The following is a 27,811-nucleotide window of genomic DNA, read 5'->3' on the forward strand; positions in this document are numbered from 1 at the left end:
TCTAAGGGTAAATTCCTTTTGTCGGTAGCTTCGTTGTGTTCCATGTTAACACGCCTGGCACTGCTTTGACGAGTACCAGCAACCACTGGAAGTCGTTGGAAATGAACGGTCTCCCGCTCAAAGGACGCTGAGCACGGCTCACGGAAGACGCTGCCTCACTCTAATAAAGCTGAACTTCAGGTTCTGGACAGTGGTGCATTTGCACGTGCTGTCCTGGTTCCGACGTACACCGAATTTCTTGCAGAACTTAGTTTGAGGAATATGCGAATCAAATTTACCTAATCCCTCCTCTTTGAACCTAGACATCGCAAAACTCTTCTTATCTTTTTGTGCAAAGTAGTCGCTTTGGAAAGTAACCCAAATCCGATTTAGAGGTTAGGTTTGTCTATCTTTCTCTTCCTTAGAAATTTGCCTTTAGCTTTTGGGGAAATCTGGGATTTTTCTTACAATTCGCCATTTTGTTAAGTCTAACACACGTGTCTGTTTCAGCTTCAATGCACACAGAGTTTCTTGCAGAACTTAATTTAGGAAATGTGTGTGCTAAATTTACCAAACTCTTATTCTTTGAACCTAGACATCGCAAAACTCTTCTTCTCTTTTTGCGCAAAGTAGTCGCTTTGGAAGGTTACCCAAATCTGATTTAGAGGTTAGGTTTGTCTATCTTTCTCTTCCATAGAAATTTGCCTTTAGCTTATGGGTTTGGGATTTTCCTCGTGACTCAGTACTTTTCATAAACCCTTTTTAACTCTAACTTACGTATGTGTTTCAGCTTCGATGCACATCAGATCTTTTGTGAAATTCAGTTTAGGGATTGCATCTATTAAATTTACCAGCTTCCCTCTTCTTCGGGAATTTCTGAACCTCCATTTTTCTGCTGACTAGGTATCTTTCCCTGGACCCTTCTCAACTTTAACTTACGCGTGTGTTTCGGCATCGAAGCACGTCAGATCTTTTGTGAAACTTACTTCGCGCATTGGGTCTATGGAATTTATCAAATTCCTACTATTCGTGAAAATGAAACTGAAATTGAATAGGAGATCAAGAGGGAACCGCTTCCTTTTAACAATTTTTCAGGCTTCCTGTTTTCATTACGGATAACACGAGATGAGCTCCCGTCGTGGTGAACAGGAGTTTCTGGAAGATAGATAGCCTTTTCGATCTACGAGGATCTTCTTTTGATCCTCTTTGCTCTTGTTTCCCGGTTTCACGATCCAGCTTATTATTTTCCTGACGCTGCAAATTAACTACGCTGTTTATCTCGCCAAACAATAAGAGCTTCCAGATTAAGACAACCTACTAGTTAATTAATTTATTCAAGAAACTTGAGACGCGCTTTCCTGGCCAAACAACTTGAATATAATTTCAAAGAAGGGAATATTGCGTTACCCGGAAAGTTGGTTCCGATTTTTAAGGAATTTGGTTGCCTTGAAGGATTATGTTGCAATGTTTCTCGCTAAAAAACCTGAGAGAGCAGCATGGAACATTCGAGTTGCGTGAAAAATGGAGAAAATTCGTGGAACAAAATGCCACCAATATCGTTTAATAAATATGGATCTTTTTTTTACAATTTTTCGAAACAAGATTTCACTTAATTAATAATTACATTTCATTGATTTAATAATTATTCTTCATTATAAATTACATTTCTAAATTCCTAAATGACCAGTTTTTTAAATTTGGATGTCTGAAAATTTTCCAATATATCAGCATTATTTGAAAAGTTCGATAGCTGCAAAATTTGTCGCTTCGCGTGTTACTCCATACGCCGAAATATTCTACCTGTTAGCTGACAATTATTTGCCCATGAAAATTATCGAACGACTAGCAATAGCAAAATAGTAAAATTATTGGAGAATGTTCTCGTCGATTTGCCGCTCTATTACACACGATCACGCCGGCAACATATGCGGCCACTGATAAGAGATAAGAAAAACAGATCGATGACGCGAAAGCATAAAGCTGACACGGACTCTACTAGGAAATCTCATGGAAACAGTTCGTTGTTATTGGATTTCTTTCGAGCTTGGTATCTTCATCCATCAAGTCCCCTTGCTTACTCAATCCCCACCCTCTTCTAGCCAATTTATTTAGCTTTTATTACACTGAAAGCACAGAATGCATCCTCCAGTTCTATCAGAGCGCGAGGAAACAGTCTCTTCGATGGATTCTTCGGTCGTCTACTTTTTTTCCTTCGACCGGTGTACGGTGCAACACGGTTGCACAAAAACACTTCCATCTATTTTCAAACATTTCACGGAAAACTTCTTCGAAATCCTTCGAAGATTGACTCTTTAGAGGATTTAGAGGAATTAATTTCTGTTTGGTGAAATTCTAAAAGTAAATTCGCACGATGCGGCGAATATTCATTCGTGGCCTGGGTCGAGACTCGACGACGCAAAGCATGAAAAAACAGTAAAATAGCGAGTCTCAGTTTTATCGACGAATTAAAAGCTCAGTTGAAAAGCCGCGGTTGTTCGTGTGGCGAACCGTCGTTTTATTTGGCAACAGTTGGCAAGAGCGTTGGCAGGAACACCCACTTGCAAGTTGTCGAAGTGTGTCGCAAATTACGGTGCAATTTTCGGGAAAAGTCGCGTGACACCGGCAACACGGGAATTTGAAGGAGGCAACCGGTTCGAGGAACCGAGGAACAAGAGCTAGTCGCGGTAACGACGCGATTATTAACCGAAACGCCGCAATCGATGCGCGTTAGATCGAGATACGCGCGAAAACACGCCCCGGCATCACGACACACTATGAAAGTTTCACGTTAATAACAGACTCGGGTCGTATGGGTCCCGACCAACTTTCATACTAGGGAATTTCGAGGGTGCGTTCACCCTGGCTTCACTGACCAACTGTTTCCACTGCCCTGGAAAATACCACTCACGAAAATAATAAATACCTCGACGTGTTGCAAGATTCCTGATTACTTTCTTATTTAATTATATAAAATTGTATGAAATTGACCAATTAGGCGAGTAATTTAGGTAGATGAATCTTAGAATGTCACTCTCATCGTTGTCGTCGTCGTTCAACGAGCAACTAGAAAAATGTCGCTAACAACGAGCCAAAAATTCCTCGCTTGCGTCGTTTGGATTCATTTTGCTGGGTCGAAATTGCAAAGCTTTGGAAAAGCACGTAAAATACTGCTTTTTGCTAACGGCACAAGCGCGTATACGTCTAGTAATTTTTCTACTATCGCCCTTAATGGATTAAGGTTAGGTTGAGGTTAGGTTGAGGTTAGGTTAGATCCGACTAATAGTCTACTCGGTCGGTAACCGAGCAAAACGCCGATTTTTAGCACCGGATTAAAGACACGGAATAAGCGTGACATTAAATGGCACTTTGTGTCCTATGTTCTGAAACCTGCGAAAAGTCAGAATGTTTCTCGTGTCTTTTGTCATTCGAATTGACACTTAACCTAGTCATAGAAAAAACGATGAAAGCGATGCATGCGTACGTATACGCATATAGGGTGAGTCACCTAAGAGTTTAAGTGGAAATATTTTCGACGCTATCGATTATATCGGGAAATGTTTCAGATAAAAGTTGAATGGCTTCGGGGGGAGCATGTTTCGATATTATTAGCTTTTCCGTAGGTGGGCGCGTAAAAGTCACGTGTAGGTCAGCTTTGTCTTTTTAAAGGGAATCATATTTCTGTAACATATTAATTGACGCAGTTCCAGATTCTCCGTGAAGAATCGTCGATCTACTAACACGGAAAAGCCCTTAATTTTACTTTACAAAACTCATGTTACGCAAGTGAAAGACGAAAGGCACTAGTCGAGTCTCGCAGCAGTATCGAATGAAATTTCCAAATATTCCGTCCGACGTAATATTCCTTTGACGTGTAACATGTTCTTAAAAAGCGTCTACGACTATTGCAATACTCTGGTGTGTCTTATAAGAACCAAGTACAAGCGTAAGAACAAAATTACACCAAACGTAAGAAATATAAGAACTTCGAACGAATTCTATAAAAATGAAGAAATCGAAGAATCGACCATGAAACACGAGACGGACACGACGATGGCCTCGCAGTCGCCGCGTCGAAGAATCTCGCGATCTTTCGAAAATTCCAGCTTCGACGTCCAGCCATGCAGTTTAATGTATCATGTTAGTAATTTATTATTTATATTAGTGATATAAAATTATGTCGATAACGTTAATAATACAGGTACTTTAAACGACTTCTACGAAGCTAAACAGCTGCGGATTATGGAAACACAAAAATGTTTACGACCTTGAAACAAGTGCAGGTAAGGGGACACGCGTTCGTACGAACTTCTTTCGTCGTTTGCCTGCCTGCTGCGTATTTCTGAAGTTGGTCCCGCGCGTTATAATACGTCCCGTACACTTTCACGAGCTAATCCAACTTAATTCAATAACCGAAGTTTCACGATTAAATACGTCACGCTGATGTTCAACCGGGGCAATCTGAGCAACATTTTGAGCCGAAGAGTAGGATGGAAGAGAGGATGCAAAGCTTCTAATTACCGGCACAGGTCACGTTTCGATGGTTGTTGACGCGGCGAGTCCTGTTTTCATCGAATTTCCCAGCAAATCCGTCTTCCGTTGCCAATAACGCACGACCGAGCTAACGAGCTACGAAGCTGACCAGGCACAACGACCGCCGCATTATTATACCGAAATCCCATGATCGATGCAACGCATGTTCCATGGAAGATAGCCACGCAACACCGCTCTTTTCTTATCTTACCAACCAATTTATTTATTTATTGTTGTGGATTTGGAGCGGCCATCAGTTTCCCACTCGGACAACACATGTCCCTTTTTTGGGAAAGTCCTAATTGCCTAGCTCCCAAGCTGTAAAGCTTATGAAGCTCATTAGGAGGCTAAGAGATACCTTAAGTGCAGATGGGCCAGGACAAAGATTAACAGCTGGCAATGTCAGAGGATATACCCGGGGTGTGATTGTTAATACAACGTGTGTCTCGTAATATTGGCACTTCTCTGTTAGGTAAAGACGTCCAACCCGTGACCGTGGCTACGTTCAGCGACCAGTTACGTCACCTCGAGCCCAAGCCCACTGTCACGAATCTCGGGCAAACATAATCGGATCGAAACATAACAGCTACTTCTAAGTTTTATTGTTTAAGTACAGCTATAATAAATAGTCTAAGCTATAGTATTGGGGATCTTCCCAAAAGTTCCAAAAGAAAGGCCCCCCGATGTCCTTTCATCTCCAACATATATATATATATATATATAGGTATGAGATAGATAGATGGAATTAGAATTAGAAAGCTAAAACGTTAATTCGACAGTTTATTCGAACTTAAACAAACGTTATTTCGTCTTACGCTTTATACCTTTTCCCTGTGAAGCTTTTGCAACCATCAACATGGTGCACAGAAAAACAACTTGTATATAGCGGACGCAGGGACTTGCAAAAGAGAATAGTTGAAAAAGTTAATTGGTAAGTTTGTGAAGTTTTACGAGGTAGAGAAGAGAAAACGGGAAGTCTGTATCTTATTAGTTTGGTAAATATCTGTGCAAGTTGCAACAGACCTAAAATTTAAAATATGCGGCCACGAACAAAGGTATCGGTACATTGTATAAAATGGAATATCTTAAACTTTCTTAATAACATTGTTGATAACTTTCTTAACATTGGACCGAACAACGTGAATTTCCTCGAGCAGCTGAGTTGGCAACTAAGTAATCGCGGATTTTTCTATTATCACCTAATGACAAAATCCGCAATCACTTAGCTTCCAATGCAATAAAACGACCAGTTTTCCAACCACGGACTCTAAAAGGGCAAAGCAGGGCTAACATCTTTTTTAAAGGTCAATTATACTCCACGAGTCGCTAGGGTTGGTCACGTGAAATTCGGTGCGTGAACTTCTCGTTAAAAACAACCCTTAAGAAAGTTAAAAAAAGAAACAATATGTGTTTTTCTCAAAGAATATTCTATATCTCTTCTATATCTACTGCAATTGGAGGCGTGAAATTTGGCGTAGAAACTCTTTGTTAAAAATAAACAAACACGTGTTTCGGCGTTTTTTCAAATTCATCCCTTAAAGGGGTGAGAAAGCAGGATATATTTTCTTATCAAAAAATAGCCGTATCTCTGAATCTATCAAAGTTGAAGGCGTGAAATTTGGCGTAGAAATTCTTCGTTAAAAATAAAGAAACACGTGTCTCGGCGTTTTTTCAAATTCATCCCTTAAGGGGGTGAGAAAGGAGAAAGCCGTATCTCTGTATTTACCAAAGTTGGAGGGGTGAAATTCGGCGTGGAAACTGTTCTGCGTGGGACAAATCGAAAGATAGGAAGCAGATAGGAGCAGAGGAGTTTCTGACGACTTGCCCCCATGTCGAACGATTCCATGGAATTCTTAAATATCGTTTCCCCTGGCGTCGTAACGCGACAAGATACACACAAACCGTGATGAAATATTCAGTTGTGATCGTTTCGCATGTGGAAGTTTCTCGTCTCTCGGAAGAGAACGTCTTTTCTGCCTGCGCAGGATTCTTCGACTTCCGGTTGCTTGTTTTCCCCTGGTCCTGCCAGTGGCTCCTCCAAGTCTAGGCCATTAGGCCAAGCGTCCGTGGCCGTAATTGAATTTGCAAGTTTCTCGCTGGGGGACACAACGATTTCATCGTCATCCGATGGCTTTCCTTCGCTCTTTTGTTCCGTAGAAGCCAGGTCGATACTTGGAAAAATCATTTGTCTCTTGCTTCGTTCGTGCAACGAGCTACACGAAAAGAGTTTCTTCCTTTCGTCCACCTGATCCGATTTCCTTCGACATTTTCTACTTTTTGTCTTGTCTTTCTCTATTTCTTTCTTTCTTTCTTTATTTATTTATTACCTGCTTTATGAGTTCATCATTTGGGTGGCTGCAAGTCCTAGTAGCGTGCATCCAGCATCCAGACTCTGCGTTTATCGTCATTTATCCTATCGTTACGTGTCCTTGCTTTGTAAACGTAGTGGTTTAAAAATGAAAAAAGTAGTTTACTGGGTTGGCAACTAAGTGAATTAATTAGGTGATATTGACAAAACCCGCAATCACTTAGTTGCCATTCGATAGAAGCGACTGCGACGATCGGCTATAGTCTCGACTATTTTACTTGCAATTTCTTCTCATTCTCGTTTGTCCATACACGACGTTGCAGCACCTGCTATCTGACGGCTCTTGTTCCATGTCCGTTCTATCGCTTCGAACTATTTAAATCCATCCATTGGTTTGGCAACTAAGTGATTGCGGATTTTCTCATTAGGTGATATTGACAAAACCCGCAGTCACTTAGTTGCCAAGCCAATAGTTTGGCGCTGGACTCGGACAAGGAATAACAATGTGGTCTGAGAAGCACGAAAGGTTGCCATTGTCTGGTCCAAGCGAATACCACGACCCGAGAAACGAGCCAAGGGACCTCTGAACGTAAATAAATAAGAAAAGAAGAAAAGACGTTGCGAAGGGGAATTCCTCATTGTATAATTAACAAACGTCGATTTAACCAGGCGAAACTTTGTTAAATTTACTTCAATTTAAGTAACACCGAAATGATTATTAGCTACGGGCCCCTCAAACGGTTAAATTCACTTGCTGCTCGCATTTCACGCGCTATTATTCCCATAACATTCCATTTATTTCTTTATTTGCCTATGGCGGTTCTCGTAAAGGGATCGAAGAAACTTGCTAAAAGGTCGAGGGATTTTATTCAGGTTAAATTCAATACAAACATTTTTCCCTCTTTCTTTGTCCCGCTTCTTCTTTCTTTTTTGAAGCCTTCTACTTTTACATTCTTCGTTTCACTTGTTTCTTTATTTATTTTTTTTTTTTTTTCTTATTTCTTATTCGCTGCAAGAAGAAAGAATTTTCTCCCCAGGCACCTCCCCACGCCATCGAAAGAAACTCGGAAAGTAAAAACAAATTCCCTAGAATTTTAAACGTTTCCTACTCGCCATCCTTCTATTTGCATCGCTATTTCTTATTCATATATTCGTCCGTTCGCAGGAACAGAGCAAAAGGAAAGAGAAAATGGTCAGAGCCAAAACGCTTTACAGACACTCGGTGGGTTCAGCCCTGAAGGAAGCCCATCTGCCAAGGAAACTACACTGTTTCTCTTGCCCCATTAACATAACAGTTATTACCATAGGGAGAAATCCGCAAGCGTGTCGTCTGTTATCCAAAGAAATCCCTGTTCGTGTATCTTCTGTCCCTATCGGACAGACGACGCTCGTTTTACGTATTTTAGTTTCCGTCGAAATATCGGCCGATTATTTGCTTTACGTTGAAATATTTTCTACGCTCGATTTACGTTGAAACGCGTTACGGTGTATCGCGACGCGTCGACACTTAGGTTTCGTATTATGTTACAGCGGACACTCAATTGCCAAACTGTTATAGGATCCCTTGAAACTTTTTTTAGAATCGAAGAATTTTTTTATCGAACAGAACGATAGTGTCCTTTTTTTTGTTTTTTTTCTTTTTCTATTTTTTAAAGAAGTTGGAAGGAGTAGTTTGCTAGATGTCGTATAAAAAATTTATTTTCTTTAGAAAAAACTGTAGGAAAGCCAGCTTCCTACCTTCCAATGAAAATTTAAACGACGTATTTTACAGATTTATATTATTTGTATAGGTGGATTTATGTACATTATTTAAGTTCGTATGCACGGTGAAAATTTGATCGGAATCGGCTAGCGTTGCTACGAACGGTTAAAAAGCGGCGCAAATTACATTTTTCATGAATTTCGCTGCAAAATCTTTCCACGCTTGTCGCTTGCTATCGCGATCAACCGATTTCGATAAAATTCTCGCCCCATACGCAACTGACGCAAACGTTCGAAACGTGTTGTTTAAATCGAACTATCGCTTTCACAGGAGATTTCGAGCTCGCCGCAAAGTCACGCACACACGCGACGGTATATAATATATATATATACATATTCCTATGTGAAATATTTTGTCATCTGATCCGTGTTTCTGGGAAATATTTCAACGCCTGCAGATAAGCCGGGTACGCGCTGCTCGCGTGTAAAGAGACTACGGAATCGCGTCAGAAGATCAAATATTCTCAGGTTCGCTCTCTCGCCACTTGCCGACGTTTCTTGAGAAAAAATTCACCTTTTGCCTTTCGACATTGAAAAAGGGATAGTGTGTCCGCGTGTGGAAAATTTGGCGAGTAAAAATTGGTAGGAAAATTGAAGAGAAAGAAACTTCGGCACAGAGAATATGCAACGCCAAGGCACAAAGTATTCCACGAAATACAAAGGATGAAACGCTAGAGTTCTGTGAAACGTTCAGAGCTGCAGCAATTACGGGAGAAAGAGTTGCGCGAAGAGAAAAAGAAAGAAGAGAGAAACGAGGGAAGATAATACGAAGTGTCGTATAACGCGAGAACGAAGGAGAAAGGATGAGCGTGAGTTTAAATTGCCAAAGCAAACCACGGTCAAACAAGGGACGGAATCGTGGAGAAACTGGGGCAGGATGAATTTTAAGGCGATGAAAAATGGATGGCCATGGCTATTGGACGAGGAGGTCTGCAACCCTCTGGCAAACACAATCGCAGAATTATCGTTTCGTAACGTGCAACTATTCCTCTTCACGATTCCGCGATTATCGTTCGATCGAATCTTCATGGGTCTTGAAAAAGAACGAAATCGACGATAAAAGAAGGTTGTTCGCCCACGAGGTGCGTATTGTTCGGTCGATTTGAAAAGTTCGAAGAAATCATCGAACGCGATCTCGCGATGACGCGCGAGTTGCGACGACCGAACAAACGACGACCGTGTCTCTCGTAAATTTAAATTCTCGCGGTTTCAAGAATTCGTTTCGAGAATTAATGGAATTAATCTCTGGAAGGAATCTCTGCTGTTTTGTTCGAATTGTCGCGGCATCGGCGATTGATCGTTCGTCTGATTTACGACGACAGTGATTTTCGTAAGATGAAATTTTCAACGAGCGTAGAAAATTGAAATTGCCAGTATTCGAAAGATTATCGACGAACGTTCGCTCTCCGCCAAATCCCAGTTTTGCGTTTGGTTGCAATTTTATCGGCACTGAAAAATTAACGACAACGTTCGGCTGTTTCGCGAATTCGCAATTATCGTTCCATTAAAATTCATTCCTTTTTTCTTTTTTTTTTTTTTTTTTTTTTAATAACAACGCTCGTTTCCACGGTTTCTCCAATTAACAGCGGATTGAAATTTTTGCCTTTCGAAAAATTCGCGATATATCCCCGTTCGATCGCAATCCAGCCTTTCAAACGTTAATAATAAAGAAAGTAAGAAGAACGCTGGTTCGATCTTTCAATTATCGTCGGATTGAAATATTCCAGATAAAAAAAGCAACACATAGGAATAAATAAATATTCCATCATCGCTCGATTTAAATCGTCGTCTTTTCAAACGTTAATAATAATAACAATAATACTGTTTTTATCTCGAAATTATCGTCGAATTGGAAACTTTCTAGATGGAAAAAAGGTACATAGAAACGAACAATGCGATTATCGCTCGATTCAAATTTCCCTCGTATTTCGAAACATCGATAACGATAATAATAACGCGGTTTTAATCTCTGAATTTTATCCATCGCGTTAAAATTTTCTACATTCAAAAGAGAAGAATGGAATAAAAAGAAAAAAAAGACCAAGTAATTATGATAAAAGCAAATTGGCACATTAATGTTTGAACGAAAAGGTAGCTAACCCGCGGCAAGCGTTTGACATGGCCGCTCAGTGATTGACGTAAATCACTAGAATTCTTCTCTCTAGCGAAGGGAAGTTACTAGATGGAACGTTTTAATGAAAACGAGGCAGAATGATATATTTGAGTTTGTAGTGGTTATTGGCACTCTGCTGCTCAATGATATACGATGATTAATCAACAGCAGCGATAGATAGGAAACCACAACGAATCGTTCCTTTAATTAACGTGAAATTCAATATGTCGTTGTTGTTGTAAACAGCCTTTCGGATTTCGAATCACGAGTTGATATTAAAATGGGACATCGCGTTTCGTAAAACTACCACTGCGAGGCATACGCATATTTCGAAGTTTTGGAATTCCTTTTGAAACTATCGAAGAAGAATTAGTCGGGGAAAAACGATAGAATGAAAATCGCTATATCGTCAACAATTATAATAAACGGTATGGTATGACGAATATGGGATATAAAGCGAAGAACGTATATAAAACATTTTAAATAATTCCTAGACTATAAAATCACTGAAAAATATTTTTAATATATTGGAGAATGTCACGTGAATATAAAATAGTACGAATATTTTGAAAACATGAAATGAATTGTATAACAGCTGAAATATTTTGAAACGTATAAAATAAATATAAAATAGTTTAAATATTTTGTAAAGTACAAATCGAACACAAAATATTTTTAATATATTACAGAATATGAAATGGAGATAAAATAATTTAAATATTTTGTAAACTATAAAATGAATACAACATATTTTAAATATATCGTAGAATATAAAAGGAATATAAAACAGCTTAAATATTTGGAAGAATGAATATAAAATATAAAATGAGCTCGATATTTTGCAAACTATAAAACATTTCCACTTTCAATTTTCAACGAATCTCAATTTTCTCGATATGTGTGTATTATTTGAAAAACGGAATTTCTCGAATGTTTCAATTGGAGTAGGTGAACGATGTTTCCCTATGGAATTTTTCATGGAGAAGTGTAAACGAGGAGGAGGGAAACGTTTTCGTAGAAGTCGTGAAAAGGGAAAATCGTGATATCGTCGGCCGCTTGAACCGGAAAATTCAATTGCCGTTTTCAGCGCAACATTTCTATTGGTCGAGCCTAGCCGGAAATATGGTCGGGAAGGAAGTCGACAGAGCCACAGGGTTACCAGGAAATTTAACTTCCGCTGTCTGATCGTAATCTTCGTAAAAGTTCTACAAATATTTTGAAAAATTAATTTTATACTTGTACGAAGGAGAATTATATTTAATCATTTATTACTTTTATGAAAGCAGAAAATTTTATATCGTCAAGTTGAATTTTCTATTTCAAAATACGTTTAGTATTTTTTTCTGGCTATTTCGCCCCGAATTTTTGTCCCAGCAATTTATATCAAATTTCCGTTTTTAACATTTTCATTTCCCTTCGAATATTATCCAAATTTTATCATATCTCTCCAACTTTGGCAATTCCTCTTTGGAGATTTTATCTCCGACCAACATTTTTTTTATCTCCTTGTCGATATCTTCTCTGAAAATTTATTTCCAACAATTCGTCTCGGACTTTCCTCCGAAACGTTTCCCTCGACTTTATTGGGTTGGCAACTAAGTGATTGCGGATTTGCCAATACCACCTAATGACAAAAACCGCAATCACTTAGTTGCCAACCTAATACTTCGGAAATCGTTCTCGAAAGTGGCGGAAAATTCATTTCGACGATAAAACACGAAAGTTCTCTGCTTGCTGGGAATTTTCGAAAATCCAGTGACACGCTGTTTCCGATAAATGTTAATATTATTACCAGCTACATCGCAGGGATAATTAAAAATATCTTTACCTTTTCCATCCGCTTCGTACAATTATTATTACGCTCGCTCAGATTATTCGAGCCGTTTCATCCCACGTCTTTTTTTTTTCTACGCAAACTAATTCCCTTTTATGATAGAAAAATTCCACGACAATGAAAAAAAAAAAAACCTCGTCAAATATTTCGTAACATTTCGCAGAATTTGTTATCGACGAACCATAAGAAGATCGAATTATTCAAACAACAATTTGCTCCGATCAATATCTTTTGCTCCATTTCATACTAACTTTTATAACATTCTAACTAACTCTAGTTTATCGGAAAATCGTTATTATCGGCAAGTACGTACGTATCGTATCTGGTCCGATTAATAACCAGCTGTAGATGCTTGACGACGCGATAAACGACATTTTTATGACATTAAACGCCCGTTTACAGTTAACACCGAGCTGGTTAATCCCGTGAGGTGGGCGACTAATTTCACACAGCCCTAAAATCGTGCAAACACTTTGCCACGCAATTTCCAGCTTCATCTCCGGCCGAAGCTCTTCCGCTGTAATTCAATTGGCCGATTTAATGAAATATTACCGACTTTATTAAAACGTTACGACTGCACACGATTTAATGCATCCATCGAATTCAATTTGTCGGAGAAAAGACTTGTTTTTGTCAATCCATTTGCAACAATTCCGCAGGATTGTTCGACTCTTTCTCTGCTACGAGTTAATGCATTTCTCAGTGAAATATCTTTCTCTTTTTTATTTTTTATTTATATCTTCTCTATTTTATTTTGCAATTTTATCGTACCGAAAAATTTCCACCTGGAAATTATTTTATCGAAAAATTGTTCATTAGAAATTTTGTTGCCTTTTAAGAAGATTTCTGGCTGGTTGATTGGTTCATTTGAAACATTTTCCACGAGGAATATGTTGTTATCTTGAAAGCTTTTTACTTTGAAATTATTTTACTTTGAAATTCTTGAAACTTGGATTTTGTTTCTTTTTGACTTTACGAAGATCTTAGGATGGTTAATTAGCTGGTTCGAAATATTTCGAAATTTTCTTACTTCGTAGCTTTCTACTTTGAAATTTCTTTACCTCGGAAGCTTTTTATTCGAGAATTACGTTATTTCGAAATTTTCGCAAATTTGAAATTTCTTTCATTTTAAAAATACTTCCAGACGAGCGATCAGTTGCTTGGAAATCTTTTGCTTCGGAATTTCGTTATTTACAAATGTCCTCGCTTTGGTAACTTTCCTCTCGAAAACTATCATTTTGAAATTTTGCAAAATTTCAAGTTTCTTTCCTTTTGATCTTCAAACGATTCAAAGATGGTAGCTTAGCAAATTTTATTTTATCTTCCATGCAATTTATCTTATTCAATTTTCAAAGTTACTTTTTTTAATCGAATTACAAAATATCGCTCCCTCCTTCGTTTTTTCTTTTCCATTTTAATCCAAAAATTCGCAAAGTTTCGCCTACCTGGGGACGAACAGGTTGATCAGACGATTTTCCAATTAACAATCACCTTTGACACCAGCTAAGTTAGACGCACGCCATGTGAAATTCACTTTGCTTCTGCCGCCATTCTCGAAATATCAGCAGATTATTTCACGCGCCTCTAACCCGCAAGTTGCGCCGCGCAACATGTTGCCAAGCTTCTTCTAACATGTTGCCAAGGTGTCTAACCGCGTTAAGTGTCCAAATTTGACTTGCAAATTCCGATCGGTTTATTACACATTTTCTTTAATTCAAGTCAAACCTTCCATTTTCCTTCTTCCCTAATTTTTTATTCATACAGGGTGGATAATACATTGGTTTTTCATATGAGAATTAAAGGAACGCGGTGGAGGGAAATTTGAAAGTAAAATTTTAGACGAAGAAAATTTCCGAAGGAAGGATATTCCAAAGTGAAATAATTTCACAAATAATAAGAGTTGGTCCGTTAATCTTTAGTGCAATAGCTAGTTATCAATTTTTGTCAATTTTTATTACAATTATCAATTTTTAGTATAATAATCAGATTGTCCGATTGACAGCGAAGTTGAGACAGATTAATCTACAAATTTGAATTTTCCCCGCATTTTCTACCGTGCGATTAATTTTCGAAATATGAGCTACGTTTTATTAAAAATAAAAAAAAGGTGCAATAAATTTGGGCTAAAAATTAATCGTTGCGGAAGATTCGATGGATAGTTAGGAATTTTAAATATTGGAGAAAATGTTACAATTTGTAACATCGAGAACGTGGAAATAAAAAGATCTTTGAAACGATAGCCAATGAAAATTTACGTGAAACAAATTGCAAGGGAATTGCAATTTCACGTTGCCGAGGGCAGACAATTTTCAATTTGATGTTAAAAAAAACGAGATAACTCATTTACATTCGCGAATTTTCTGTTTTAATATTTAATTGCCCTAAAAAAAAAGAAATTCCAAGGAAATTCGACTATCAACGACCTTCGCATCACTGTGTCTTTCGTTTATTGGATTGGCAACTAAGTGATTGCGGATTTTGTAATTACATCTAATGACAAAATCCGCAATCACTTAGTTGCCAACCCAATAAATTTCTATGAAATTGAAGCGAGCTGAAGTATCTGTAAATTACGACAAACCGATGCTCGGTCTTTGACAAGTTAGCGTATAACATAATATAACAGCGTTAAAGCTTTCCATCTGAAAAATGAAATTCGTTCGTGCACATATTTCACGAGAAAGCGTGGAATCGTGCGAAAAAAAGCACCCTGTAAATACGTAGAGAAATATTGCTCGAAAAATTCTACAATATTTTTTTACACTCGACCGTTCCATCAATTTCACGCTGCACGATAAAACAGATAAACCGATTTACTTCTTTGGACGTTTAGGAGGTACGAGCGAGAATTGCTGTTTTTATTTGTTGGAAACTGAAAACAACGAGTAAACTGTGTGTTTAAATGGGACACACGCGGTACAGGTTGCTTTTATGCGTACAAAAAAAAAAAAAAGAAAAAATCTAAAAACGTGAAAAAGAGGGAAGAAGAAAGCGGTAAAATTTGTTGGAAAGCGAAGCAGACAGCACATGTAAGAGATTGCAGCGATGCTACAGGTGGTTGTCGCAGATCGATTCGTCTGACCAGCGATCGTCTGAAATAAGTTTCGCCATCAGGAAACTTCTTTAGTGCCAGTTTCAACCGTATTATATTTTATATTCACTCGTCGAGAAACTTCAATTCGTAGGAAACTTCGATAACACAAAAATCCAGCCAGCTGTACTTTCACCTCGGATCCTAACGTTTTAGCCTAACTTACGGCTCTTTCCAACGTTTTAATCCTACGATTTTGAATTTCATCGATCGTTAGCTTTCCTCTGGGAAACTATAGCGACAACGACGACTAGTAATTTAAAAAATACGACGACAGTGGCAAACGCCTTCAGCGATAACAATTACGTTTACTTTCTATCTATTCCTAACAAATATCATTTTTCATTTTTCATACTCGATTCACTTCATCGGAATTCACTGGGTGCAATAAAGAAATAAAGAACATTGTATTGGGTACATACCTTTATAGTTGTTGAGAATTGTGGATCTTTGGTACCGAAATAATGTTTTAGGAACACTGAATATACACTGAGAATTAATATTAAAATAATAATATATTTATTTGATAAACGATTTCTCATATATTCATCGATTCACACTTGCACGTGTCTCAGCACTCGACTGCTAACCGACGCTTCCAGATGCTTCTAACCTACAGCCAATCGTCTTTTGTCCTAACAAAGACGTGGACGCCCTCTGACGCTTACATACATGTATCCACACACTGATACTCGCACACAAGTAACTCTAATACGCATTTAACCCAGTCCAGCACAGAAAATTATGCATATCTCAACAATAGTGTTCGTATATTGGGTTGGCAACTGAGTGATTGCGGATTTTGTCATTAGTTGATATTGGCAAAATCCGCAAAAACGTTGTGGTAGATGCTTAAACGTGTTGTTTAAAATGGTAAAACGAGTTAATACATACTTGTTATGGTCAAATGTATTTAAAAATCGTTCTTAATGCAGTTAATACAATACGTCTTAATCGTCGCTCGCTCCATGCTACTCCTTATAAGGATATCAGATACTCTCTGTCCTAGAGAGCGTGTTCGTTTATTTATATTGGTCGGGAGAATACCAGAAAGTTGAAATTCGACTCCGGTTACGGTTACACGTATCGGCGATATTGTTTTGTTTGGGGCGTTTTATTATTACATTTCGTACATCGAGACGGTGTCAATGTCTCGAGGCAAAACTCTCTCTCTCACTCTCGGTTCGCATCGTGCTATGACTCATGCGCCGCTACACTTAGTCGCCAACCCAATATACGAACACTATGAAAATATGTACATACTTGGACTGCGATAATAAAATTCGTATTACAAAAATGCATTCGTTGTTGGAAAATATTACGTTCGTGTTAGCTCTTCTGCAATTGTATCATTTTTCTCCCATTTCGATTCCGAATTAAATATGCTAATTAAATCTCTGTATCGTCAACTGATTCGGAGAAAATAATGACATTGTGAAGGATGCCGAAAGGATGACAAATATGTGATAAAATTATCTTCCACGAATATAATATATTTTTTTCATCAGCCTGTAGAAATTGTCAATCTCTGGACAGACGGAAGTTTCCGTAACGAAAAGTAGGGAGGGTCGATCAAAGGCCGGACGGTTTATTGAATTTACAAAGTTACCAACGGCTCGATACAAGTGGCCCATACTAATTGCAAAGCCCATGCTAATTAAATGTCTGTAACGGCCTAGCAACAGGAAACACTCGACGCTCGTACAACTCCTACCTCTTTGATGTATCCCAGAGCATCGGCACAGGCGCTGGTCACTTGTGGTGTTTCCTTTAGATTTCCATTTCGATGTGAACTTGCCTTTATTATCATATATATACTCGGCAGGCGAACGAGTAGCGAAATTTCCTCGAAATTAGAATGGTGTTTAGACTGGACATTTTGAATTTGTTAGGAAGAAATTTATGGAGATTCTGGTCAAATTTGCTTTTGTATTTCGACGTTGTATAAGTTTTCGAACGTGTAAAGAAACGTCTATAGCTGCGAGGCAACAATTTGTCAAGATGTTGGTGAAATTTGGACTGTGTCTAATGGTCGTGACTGCACAAATTTGCCACAAAGAAAGATTATTTGGCATGTTTGTGAAATTTCGAATGGATAAAAGTTTAGGGGGCATCTTTGTCAAAAATTTTTTTTCGTTTATTTTGGTTTTTACAATTTGTCCTGAAGGACATTTGGTAAAATATTATATCTATTTATTGGGAAAAAAAAAATAAGAATAAAATATAGCATGTGGGTGGCTACCCCCAGCGGGGTGCCATCTTCGTGTTTGCTAGGTTATATCTTTTATGATTTGTCAAATTTTGACAGCGTTTGAAGCCTGGATTATAGAAATTTTCCATTTGCCGAGATCTTCGTGAGATTCCAACTGTTCTCTACATTCTCAACTCTCTAAGCAGAAATTTCTCTTCTAAAGAGTTTCTGAAGAGCAAAGTAAACGTCGTATGTCTAAACTTTAGATTCTAGCAGATATAAAATTTCAGATAGCAAATATGGTATTTGCTATGGAAAAATTCGTCGAGATTTTCGTAGAATCTCGACTGTTTTGAAAATCTGCACCGTGTAAATTTGCAGACTCGCTAAAATTTAATAATATTCCAGCTGTTTCTAAATTCTAAATTTCCGTCCCACTGAGCGAAAATTTATTGAGATTTTCGGAAAATTCCAACTGTTTTTAGAGCCTAGACTGTATCAATACGAATCTTATCGACAATTAAAAATTTATGGACACTGCGTCTAGGTCCTAGATTATATAAATTTTCCTAGGCAACGATTAATTAATTTCGATGATGTCTAAAATCTTAGAGACATATATCTAAAATCTGTAGAGGTCTTAGACTTGTCAGGTAAGCGTTTATTCCCATCTTTGCAAAATTTTATTTTTATTTTTTATTCGTATTAATATATCTATATTTCTACTACACTATGTACCTATCTATTGGCAACTAGGTGATTGCGTATTTTGCCATTAAGTGGTATTGACAAAATCCGTAACCATTCAGTTGCATAAATATTTAAACTAAACCCAATTTATAAACAAAATAATTCTGTTGCATAAATATATAAACTAAACCCAATTTACAAACGAAAAGTCAATATATAAATACGTGTAGAAGAGAGTACTCAGACTTGTCGAACAAAACTCGACAGTGTTTGATTTGGAAAAGAGTAAATTCTTGATCGATCGAACGACTCGCGTTTCAATCGTATCAAGTTCGTGTTCCATTTGAGAGAATCAACTAAACGTTTTAAGGAAGGATTGATAGCGGCCTCCTTAGAAGCTCTTTCTAGCTGCACATTTGATCCCACTCTTACAATCTCCTAATCCGCTGTTGAAATTGCCCCTTCGACTATGTCGAACCTCTTAATCGGCTTATTCTCACTATCTGTAGAAAATCTACTTCCGTCCAATAAAACTGAAAATCTCTCGGAAAGTATCAATCGAGAAGCGAACGTATACTGCATTTTGTCGTCGCCAACAAGTTGCGCTGCTATTGAACGTGTCGGTTTATTCGAGAGACGAGTGACAAAATTGTAATGGTCAGTGTATATTAATTAACGGGTTGGCAACTAAGTGATCGCGGATTTTGTCGATACCACCCAATGAGAAAATCCGCAATCACTTAGTTGCCAACCCGATACTCCGAGAAAGCGTTTAATTTACAGTTGCCTCGTTTATTACGAATCTTTCTGCTCGTCACAGGCAAACAAATTTTCGATCAGACGTAACAGCTTATGAGACAGATGAGATACATGTAGCTTGGTATACAACAGACGTGATGAAAGCTTGGAAATTTTAACCTTTCTAACTATAAATATCTATGGAATGTTCCATTTTCTATTTCAGCTGTTAAGCTCTATCGTGGTAGTAGGAGGGACGAATATGGCAGGCGTTTTGACGCATCATCCCCGTGAACTGGCACAGAGGCAAGCCTTCCTGGAAACCAGGCAATGCGTCGAGGCTCGATTGACTACACAGAGAGAAAATCAGCAACAGGTATCGTACGCGAAATTCTATGAAATTCCATCTTTCTCCCATCGTGCAGACAAAGCACCATACTTTTATTCGCAACGATAGAAATCGCAGCTCCATCGACAAAGGGGAACTACAGTCTCTCGTGAATTTAGTATATCGATGACTGTAGAGATTTTCAGAATTTAACTAATTAAAAATCTGCTCGTCCAGCTTGAAAATTTATCCAAATTAAGGACGTATCTAGTTTAGAAATTTAATTGGAATTTTATCAAATTGTAAACTTGCTCAGCTTGGTAATTTTTTTAATTGGAAAGTTACCAATTTTGCAAGTTTCCCTAATTTGTTGATTTATCCAATTAAGAGGTGATCGGGTTTCTGATTATGAAGCTTCGGATTTCTAATGGTCAAAAATTCCTAATTTTACTTAATCTAACTCTAATTTAGCTCTAATTTAAGTTCATCTATTCCTCGATATTTGACAAATTCTTCTCTAACGAGAATCGATTGTAAAATAAACGCAAATAAAAAAAAATTGTCAAATTTAAGTTCTTTTATCCGAATTGTTCATTCAGGTAAAAGTTATCAAATTTTTCTTTGTGGACAGGGAAGGTATATTTTTAAAATTCAAATACCTTTCGATGCGCTGTGAAACGATGTTATTTAACTGAGAATTAACTTGTTAATAACGCACAGCGAAGTATTTAATACAATGTCCGTAACACGATGCACCATATTATTACAATATTCGCATAACGCCAGCGAACCTTTTATCTCTTGTTTTAACGAAAATCGTTTTTTGACAAAGAGCTGCATCGCGCGGAGTCCATGGGAAATGTTCGCGAATAAAATCTCTGTTTTACATATTTTTAAACGTTCCACCTGCGGAACATCGTGCGAAACACGATTCCGAATTTTCTACGCGAGAAACAAGCTTCTCTATTTGTAAATTTGTCCGTGCGAAAAATTCAGCAAATTCACGATACAAAATTAGAGAACCGACAACAGATTAAAAAGATAGGACAACAAAGGGATGAAAATAAAAACCGTATCGATGCGGGATATAATTTTTTGTAATTGCGTTACGTTAAGTAACGTTAATTGCTGCTCAATTACGCCGATATTTAGTATTCTAAGGGGAACATTAAAATTACCAGGTTGGAAAATCGGCTAGTTACTAATAACGAGTTTAATCAAAGCCATTTCGATCGAGCAAACTAACGAAATTCTAATGATCAAACCTGCCCTGTTGCTGCCTGTGCACCTCGATAATTAATGTGCTTCGCTAATTGTTTATTAATATCATCGTCATCAGCCACGTATACCAAACTATTTGCTCGACATTTTCTACTTTACTGCGATTTTAGACCAGAGGTAAATAATCGTTCGATAATTTACCGAGTAAGTCGGTCTTCGTTCAAACCACATGAAAATTCGAAACGAAATCGCGATAAATAGATCGCAGATTTTTGTGCAAGTTCACGTCCTAACGAATAAAATTGAACGATCTAACCTCGTTACGAACAAACCTATTTAAAGAAATCTATAAAGAAATATTAAAACGAGCAACTAGTTTCGAATCGGACTTATCGTTTTTATCTCCTAAACGAAATTTCAAGAATCATCGATAGCTACTTATCTTCGATACGTTTCAACTTTAATTAAAGGTAATTAACTTTCTGTTCTAATTCGACTCGGTTCTAATTTCTGAGGTAGTTAACCTAACAACAGGTAGATTATTTTTAGCAGCTAGGCGAAATAATAGCTGGCAACTGACGGAAGTCTGCTAAAGATAATGGTTTATCGGAGATCGGTTATAATACCAGTGGACATTGTAGCCGTGACCAGGTTCATTGTATGCTTTAATCAGGCATCCGTGACCTGACGCGATAATAATCCACCACTGTCCTAGTAGCTCTCTTGTTTATCAAGCACACGGTCCTTGGCTTCGTTCGCTCGATATCTTGCCTCTAACAAACACGTTCTCAATTTGAATTTGTGCAATTTTGTCAAATTCACGCTGTATCGCTAGAAATTTCCTATGTAAAAAGAACGTTCACGCTAGCTTTCCGAGATATCAAAATTCTAACCTATTTCCTAATTTAATTCTAACTTTTCTAATTCTAAGTTTTTCAATTCTATGTACACGTAGTAATACTTACCAATACTACACATGTACGTGATAGTATTCTCTTTTCCAATTAAATTTTTATCAAGGAATTTTCTAAGGTAGCAAGATCCTAACCTAGCTTTTTCTTAAATTCTTCAGTTCTATGATAGACATAGTATCGCCTTCAAACTTGCCAATACTACAAATGTACGTGATATTATTCTCCTTTCCAATCAGATTTTTCAGCCAGGAATTTTCTAAAGTAGCAAAATCCTAACCTAGTTTTCTTTAAAATTCCTGAGTTCTTTGGCACACATAGTGCTTCCAATCTTACTTATTAACACTTATTAACGTTACAAAAGAATGTAACATTCTCTGTAGAGGTAGTAGCATTCTTTGCTGCATAAAAAATGTTGATCAAAAATCTTTTCAAGATGGCAACATTCTAACCTAACTTTCCTTCAATTCCTCAGTTTCATGATACACACAGTGTATCTAAAGTAACTTAAAAGATATCGTACAGTAGCTATGAGAAGTATTTGTGCATACACGCTCTCAGTTTCCTTTCTTTGGCAGATGCCACATTCTACAGTATCAATCTTTTTTATAATCACATGAAAATACCACTAAATGACAAGGAATTTTGAACCTAATCGATCAGCATACATGGTGTCTCAGCTAAAAGAAGCTACCTAAATATCTCCTTCGTTTTTCGTGATATGAAGAATTGGCACAATTTGATTGGCTACAACGAACAAATACCCTGAAAACAAATTTTTATCGATAGTAGTGTTGTTACGTATTTATAGCACTACCGTTGCGGTGCAACATAGAGTTTCCCTCGGTTTATACTTCTACCACGATACAAACGGAATAGGAAAACTGGTGGAGAAGACAGACGAATTAGAAGATCAATTTGTGCTATTTTCACCAACAGAACCGAATTACTTTCTTCGTAACGAGATGAAATTTTGTTTGTTCGCGAAGAGCTTTCATCAGCACGAAATTAAAGTATACCGATGACCAAGTGAAAGCTGTTCAATCTCGCCTGCTAAAATACTAAAGTCAGACCGGTTGTTTTTCCTATTCCAATACTTCAATTGGAAAGTTTAATTGCAACATTAATTGTCCTTTCTATTTTCCTTTTGGGTGATTGGTGGTACTGTGAGAATTTTTGCTAAGAAGGCTACGTATGTATAGAGACATTGTGCGTATATTATTGCAACGCATACGAATTTGGTTGACTTCGATTAGAAATTATCGAAGAATAAATTTGTCTAATTTCCCACAATTTCTATCGTTTGGATTTCCAAATACACGATCCTACATTTTCTTTTCAACTTTTTAACTCGTTGATTCTCGTGTTTGGCATTTAAATTTTCAATTTCGTAACTTCTCAATTCTTAATTTACCAACTTTGCCTATCAACTTTCCCAATTTCCGTTTTTCCAGTTTTAACTTTCAACGTTGCGTCTTTCAAACATCCAATATCCAATTTTTCAAATTTCCATCGCAACAAAAGTTTGGCTTGCGAGCAAATAACCACTGAAAGCTAGTAAGGTATTTTACGATGGAAAAATTTGTCACGGTGTTATTTCACGATCGGGAAAACATTGGAAAAGGTCAAGTTCTACTTATCTTCGAATTGACAGTATTTTTATTCGAAAGATCAACCGATTCGCGAAGAAAAGAATTGCACCTCTGTGAATTTTAACATAGTTTCACGTGGCTAACAGTGGGTCATTTCTGGCCTGAACGAGCGCAATGCGTGATCGTTGTTGCTTAGAACTGCCTGGTTTCCCTTATTTTTCTTATTTTAAGGCTGCCAGTTTGCATGAGTTTCGCGTATACCGATGAAATTTATGGTTCCGTGGTATGCAGTTTCGGCACGATGCTCCGATACGCTGCTAAACTGGCAACCATCGTCGACATGTTCTTTCATAGCACTCTTGCAACAAGATATATCGCGTTCAAGATGGAATTTCTTTCCGAGAAAATTAAAAAGTCAGACTCTAAACGTTCTATGAAATATATTTTTCATTACACGTTCCATCTACACCGAATGTAGAAGATATTCGCGTACTCTTAAAAACAGAATGACTTTTTAAGAATTGGATCAAACGATTCGAGCTTTTTTCGAGTCAGAAAGGCCAATTTACCGAACGACGCGTAAGAAAATTTAGCAAACTGATTCCTTTGACATTTCGAAAAAGAGCTCCTGTCGTTCGGTCCAATTTTAAGGAAAATTGTTCTATTCTAAAGAGTGCACGAATACTTTACATACGACAGATGACGAGTATACTCGTCAAACACAGAGTATATGTGGCTGTTATAATTATATCAGAATTATATCATTTTTTAATTTTATCACCGCGATTTACTGCAATTGCTAAACTATAGTTTGACCAGCAGATTCTAACTACTTTTCGCGCATGACGAGAATACTCGTTGTGACACAAAACACCGCCATCACTTCACGACAAGCATACTCGTTGTAATGCAAAATACTGGCATCACTTCACGACGACTATACTCGTCGTGACACAAAATACTGCCATCGCTTCCAGACGAGTATATTCGTCATAACGCAAAGTACTGCCACTTCTTCATGACGAGTATACTCGTCATGACACAAAATCCTACCACTTCTTCATGACGAGTATACGCGTCAGAGACAGCTGACCGGTTAAGGCCGAGTAGCCGTCCGAAGCTACAAGTTCCTGCGATAAACCGTTCAAAGGGACAAGAAGAATTGATCTCGATTGGAAATTTTAATCAGCCGAGAATATCAAGCAATGGAGAAGTCTAATGAGAATCCAGGAAATCCAATACGGCGAGGCGACAAAGGAATGAAACCAGCAAACACCTGGTCAGAATGAAATGGAAGGTAGTGTTACGTGACTTGCAACAGGAAATAGCGGCCAAGAGGTCGTGTGTATTGGCCGATCACGAACGATAGGTGATCGCACGTGACAGCACAGGTGCGCGCAACCTGTTGTGTGCAGAGAGGCTGATCGATTTATACGGCGTCAAATTAGTCGCGATGAGGGGCCGCTGTAATTTCAGATTCTACGACGCGTACAGTATCCGTGCGCTTGGTAACAAGAGAAACCAGACTAAGTAACCATCGGACCTGAATATTTCATAGCTTGTACGAAATGAGCGAGATACATCGACGAGCTTAAGGATCACCCGGTAGAAGGAAACATCCCATTGGAATCGTTCGACCACGCCTAGCGAAAAAAGCAGCTGACGACCGGCTTCCTTGCAGCGATATCAGCAGCGTCATTTTGATCGCGAAAATTACACGAGCTTCTGTGACTAGGGACGGGACGCGACAGACGGAACTAATTTGAGATCCTGGACAAGGGTGGGAACATGTGTCCGTGATCATGGAAGTGGTGCAAGTCGTCAGTGGGGAGAAAGTTTGTTAAAATATTGAGAGATAAAGAGATAGACAGCCGATCTGAGTTTTAGCTCTGCTTACGTTCAGGCACGTAAAACCAAGTGCAATCTCTGTAAACCATAGGGTGGAATAAATAAATACACATACGCGCATTTTTTAACAGAAAACATTCTAAAATCTACAGGTTACTGTCGCTGTTAAAATCTGAATTATCGCGAGTGACAAGTCTGACAAAAGATTGGAAGGTAGAAAGCCGAGGAACAGAAGGTTGGATGTGGATAAGCAGAGGTTGGAGGAATCGAAGAATGGAACAGAGTTGAAACATTGAAAAAGCGCAGTGGTATGAAAAATATGGAAAGAGAGAAGATTGGGAAACTGAAACAGCGAAATGGAAGGAACGGAGGCAGGAAATTGGAAAATAGGGAAAATCAAGTACACTGGAAGGCAAAGAAATGAAAAATCGAAACATGGCGAAACATAGGAATTTCGAGCGTAGGAAACAGATGGAAATGGAAGAGTGAACGTCGAGACAAACAAAATTCGAATTTGACAGCGTTCGCATTGTAAAGTTTCGATGACGTGCGATTAGGTGTGTGGGTTGCGCAGATTTATTAGACGCGCCGCAAGTTTCCACGTAACGTGGTTAAGTAACCAGCTAGCAGCAGTGCCAAGAGGAATTCAAAATAGTTGCTGTTAATAGCGGCAAATTGAGACGTCGAACCAGCTGTGTTCCATTTGCCAATCAAATTGCAACGCTGAATTCTCCGAAACAATTCGTTCGATAGCCTGGGATTCGCGAAATTTCATTAGCGACCTGCCTGCTTGCAACTTCAAAAAGTTCTACGAGTTTAGAAATTACAAGAGTTCCCTTGCCACATATTTAGCACTAACTTCATCAGAAGCTTCACCAGTCGATTGACTGGTTTCAAAATTTTATTCAACATTCTACATTCATCGTTGTTTCTTTCGTTCACCCAATTTTATGTAGATTCTCACATCGACAAACACTGAGAAACTGACTAGTCAGACGATATAGGAATCTACATAAAATTGGGCGAGCGAAAGAAACAACGATGAATGTACAATTTTTAATACAATTTTGAAACCGGTCATTTGACCGTGCCTGGTAGCATCAGTCAGGCGAATGAACGAATAATCCAAATTTTTCACTGGAACTCCCAGTTTACTTCAAACGAAAAATCCCTTAAATTGTCGTTGCTTCACAAGCCATGTGTTAGGCTTAGGCACCTTACGAATGCAGCAAAGTCACAGAAAAATGTTGTGTCTTGGGACAAGATCGAATGGTCAGCACACTGACAAAGGGGAACTATGAATTTGCCGTGTGAACATCTTATTTGATACTCTCTGCCAATTAGCGTAGATGAGATACAGAAATCACTTGATAGGTAGAATACAGCGTTTGCCTGGTGGCTCGAAGTTACAGAAACGGCGAATATTCTGATCCAGCAACATGCTCTCTTCTCTTCTTTAAATAAACTTTCAGTTTCGTTGAAAGATTTGTATCGTAACGATATCTATTGGGTTGGTAACCAAGTGATCGCGGATTTTGTCGTTAGATGGTAATGATAAGATCTGCGATCGCTTAGTTGCCAAGCCAATAATATTAATAACTTGCAATTAGGGTGACGTAAAGTACGTTACGACGTACGCACAGTGTACGATATTTCACAAAGAATATTTTCTATGTCTTTCATATTTATAATTTTTAATTTCTCCAATTACACGATCAACAATACCGGAAATAGATATATTTCAACAGCCGTTAAAGGTAGAAAATGGTAGGAAAAAATGGTTCTAATCTGGCAATCCCATGGGATATTTACGCGAAGTATGCGAGGACGGGACCATGAATTCCCGTGCGATGCGAGGAAATTGCATTCCCCTTGCTCTTTGCTGTTCGAACGTCGTAGACGAGAGGCTGTGCGCGATGAACGACGACGAATTTTCTCTGATTTTTTTGCAGGAACGGCTTCTATTGAGCGTGTTGCCACGCCACGTAGCCATGGAGATGAAGGCAGACATCGCAGGGAAGCCGAAAGATACCATGTTTCACAAAATTTACATTCAAAGGCACGAGAACGTCAGGTGAGTACCGCCTCGAGTATCCAGACGCAAGGATATCAAAAAAAAAAAAAAAAAAAAAAAAAAGAAAGAAAAAAAAGAAAAAAATATATCTCAGAGATTCAGAGTCGTTATAAAGTTCAGCTTGATCGTGGTTGACGATCGTTCTTGCATAGTTTGACTGCCTTTTGGGCATTTAAGTTCGATGAAATTAAAATTGGACGTTTGGAGATTTGAGATAGTTCGGTCAGAGGTTTGAGATTTTTTATTTCGAGGTCTGAGACTTTTTGTTTCGAGGTTTGAGACCTTTTATTTGAAGGTTCGAGAGCTTCTGTTTCAAGGTTCGAGAGCTTTTGTTTCAAGGTTTGGGAGCTTTTGTTTGGAGGTTTGAAAGTTTGAGGGCTTTTGTTTGGAGGTTTGAGACTTCTCGTCTGGAAGATTAAGATATTTCAAAAGAAATTTGGTCAATCTTGTCGTAAGATTGGTAACAGAAGTATTCATAAATAATATTGCGTGCAATTTACCGAGTTTAAATCCTTCTTTCCAAAGGAGGAAGTTTGTTTAAAGTACGATACATTAACTAAATGTATTCCATTACAAATTCATCGAATTCAATTAGTTTTTCC

The 27,811-nt window shown here is 38.1% G+C and overlaps 1 protein-coding gene across 1 annotated transcript in view; it reads left to right on the forward strand.

The window, feature by feature from the left end:
• The window catches only part of LOC132914713 (adenylate cyclase type 6), a 90,297-nt gene that overhangs the window by 46,524 nt on the left and 15,962 nt on the right, over positions 1–27,811 (forward strand). The window contains exons 7-8 of the mRNA XM_060974052.1: positions 19,462–19,611; positions 27,088–27,209. Coding sequence (XP_060830035.1) covers positions 19,462–19,611; positions 27,088–27,209 — 272 coding nt within the window. The remainder of the gene's footprint in view (positions 1–19,461; positions 19,612–27,087; positions 27,210–27,811) is intronic.

The sequence above is a fragment of the Bombus pascuorum genome, chromosome 15, assembly GCF_905332965.1.
Source record: "Bombus pascuorum chromosome 15, iyBomPasc1.1, whole genome shotgun sequence".
In the NCBI taxonomy this organism is placed as follows: Eukaryota; Metazoa; Arthropoda; class Insecta; order Hymenoptera; family Apidae; genus Bombus; species Bombus pascuorum.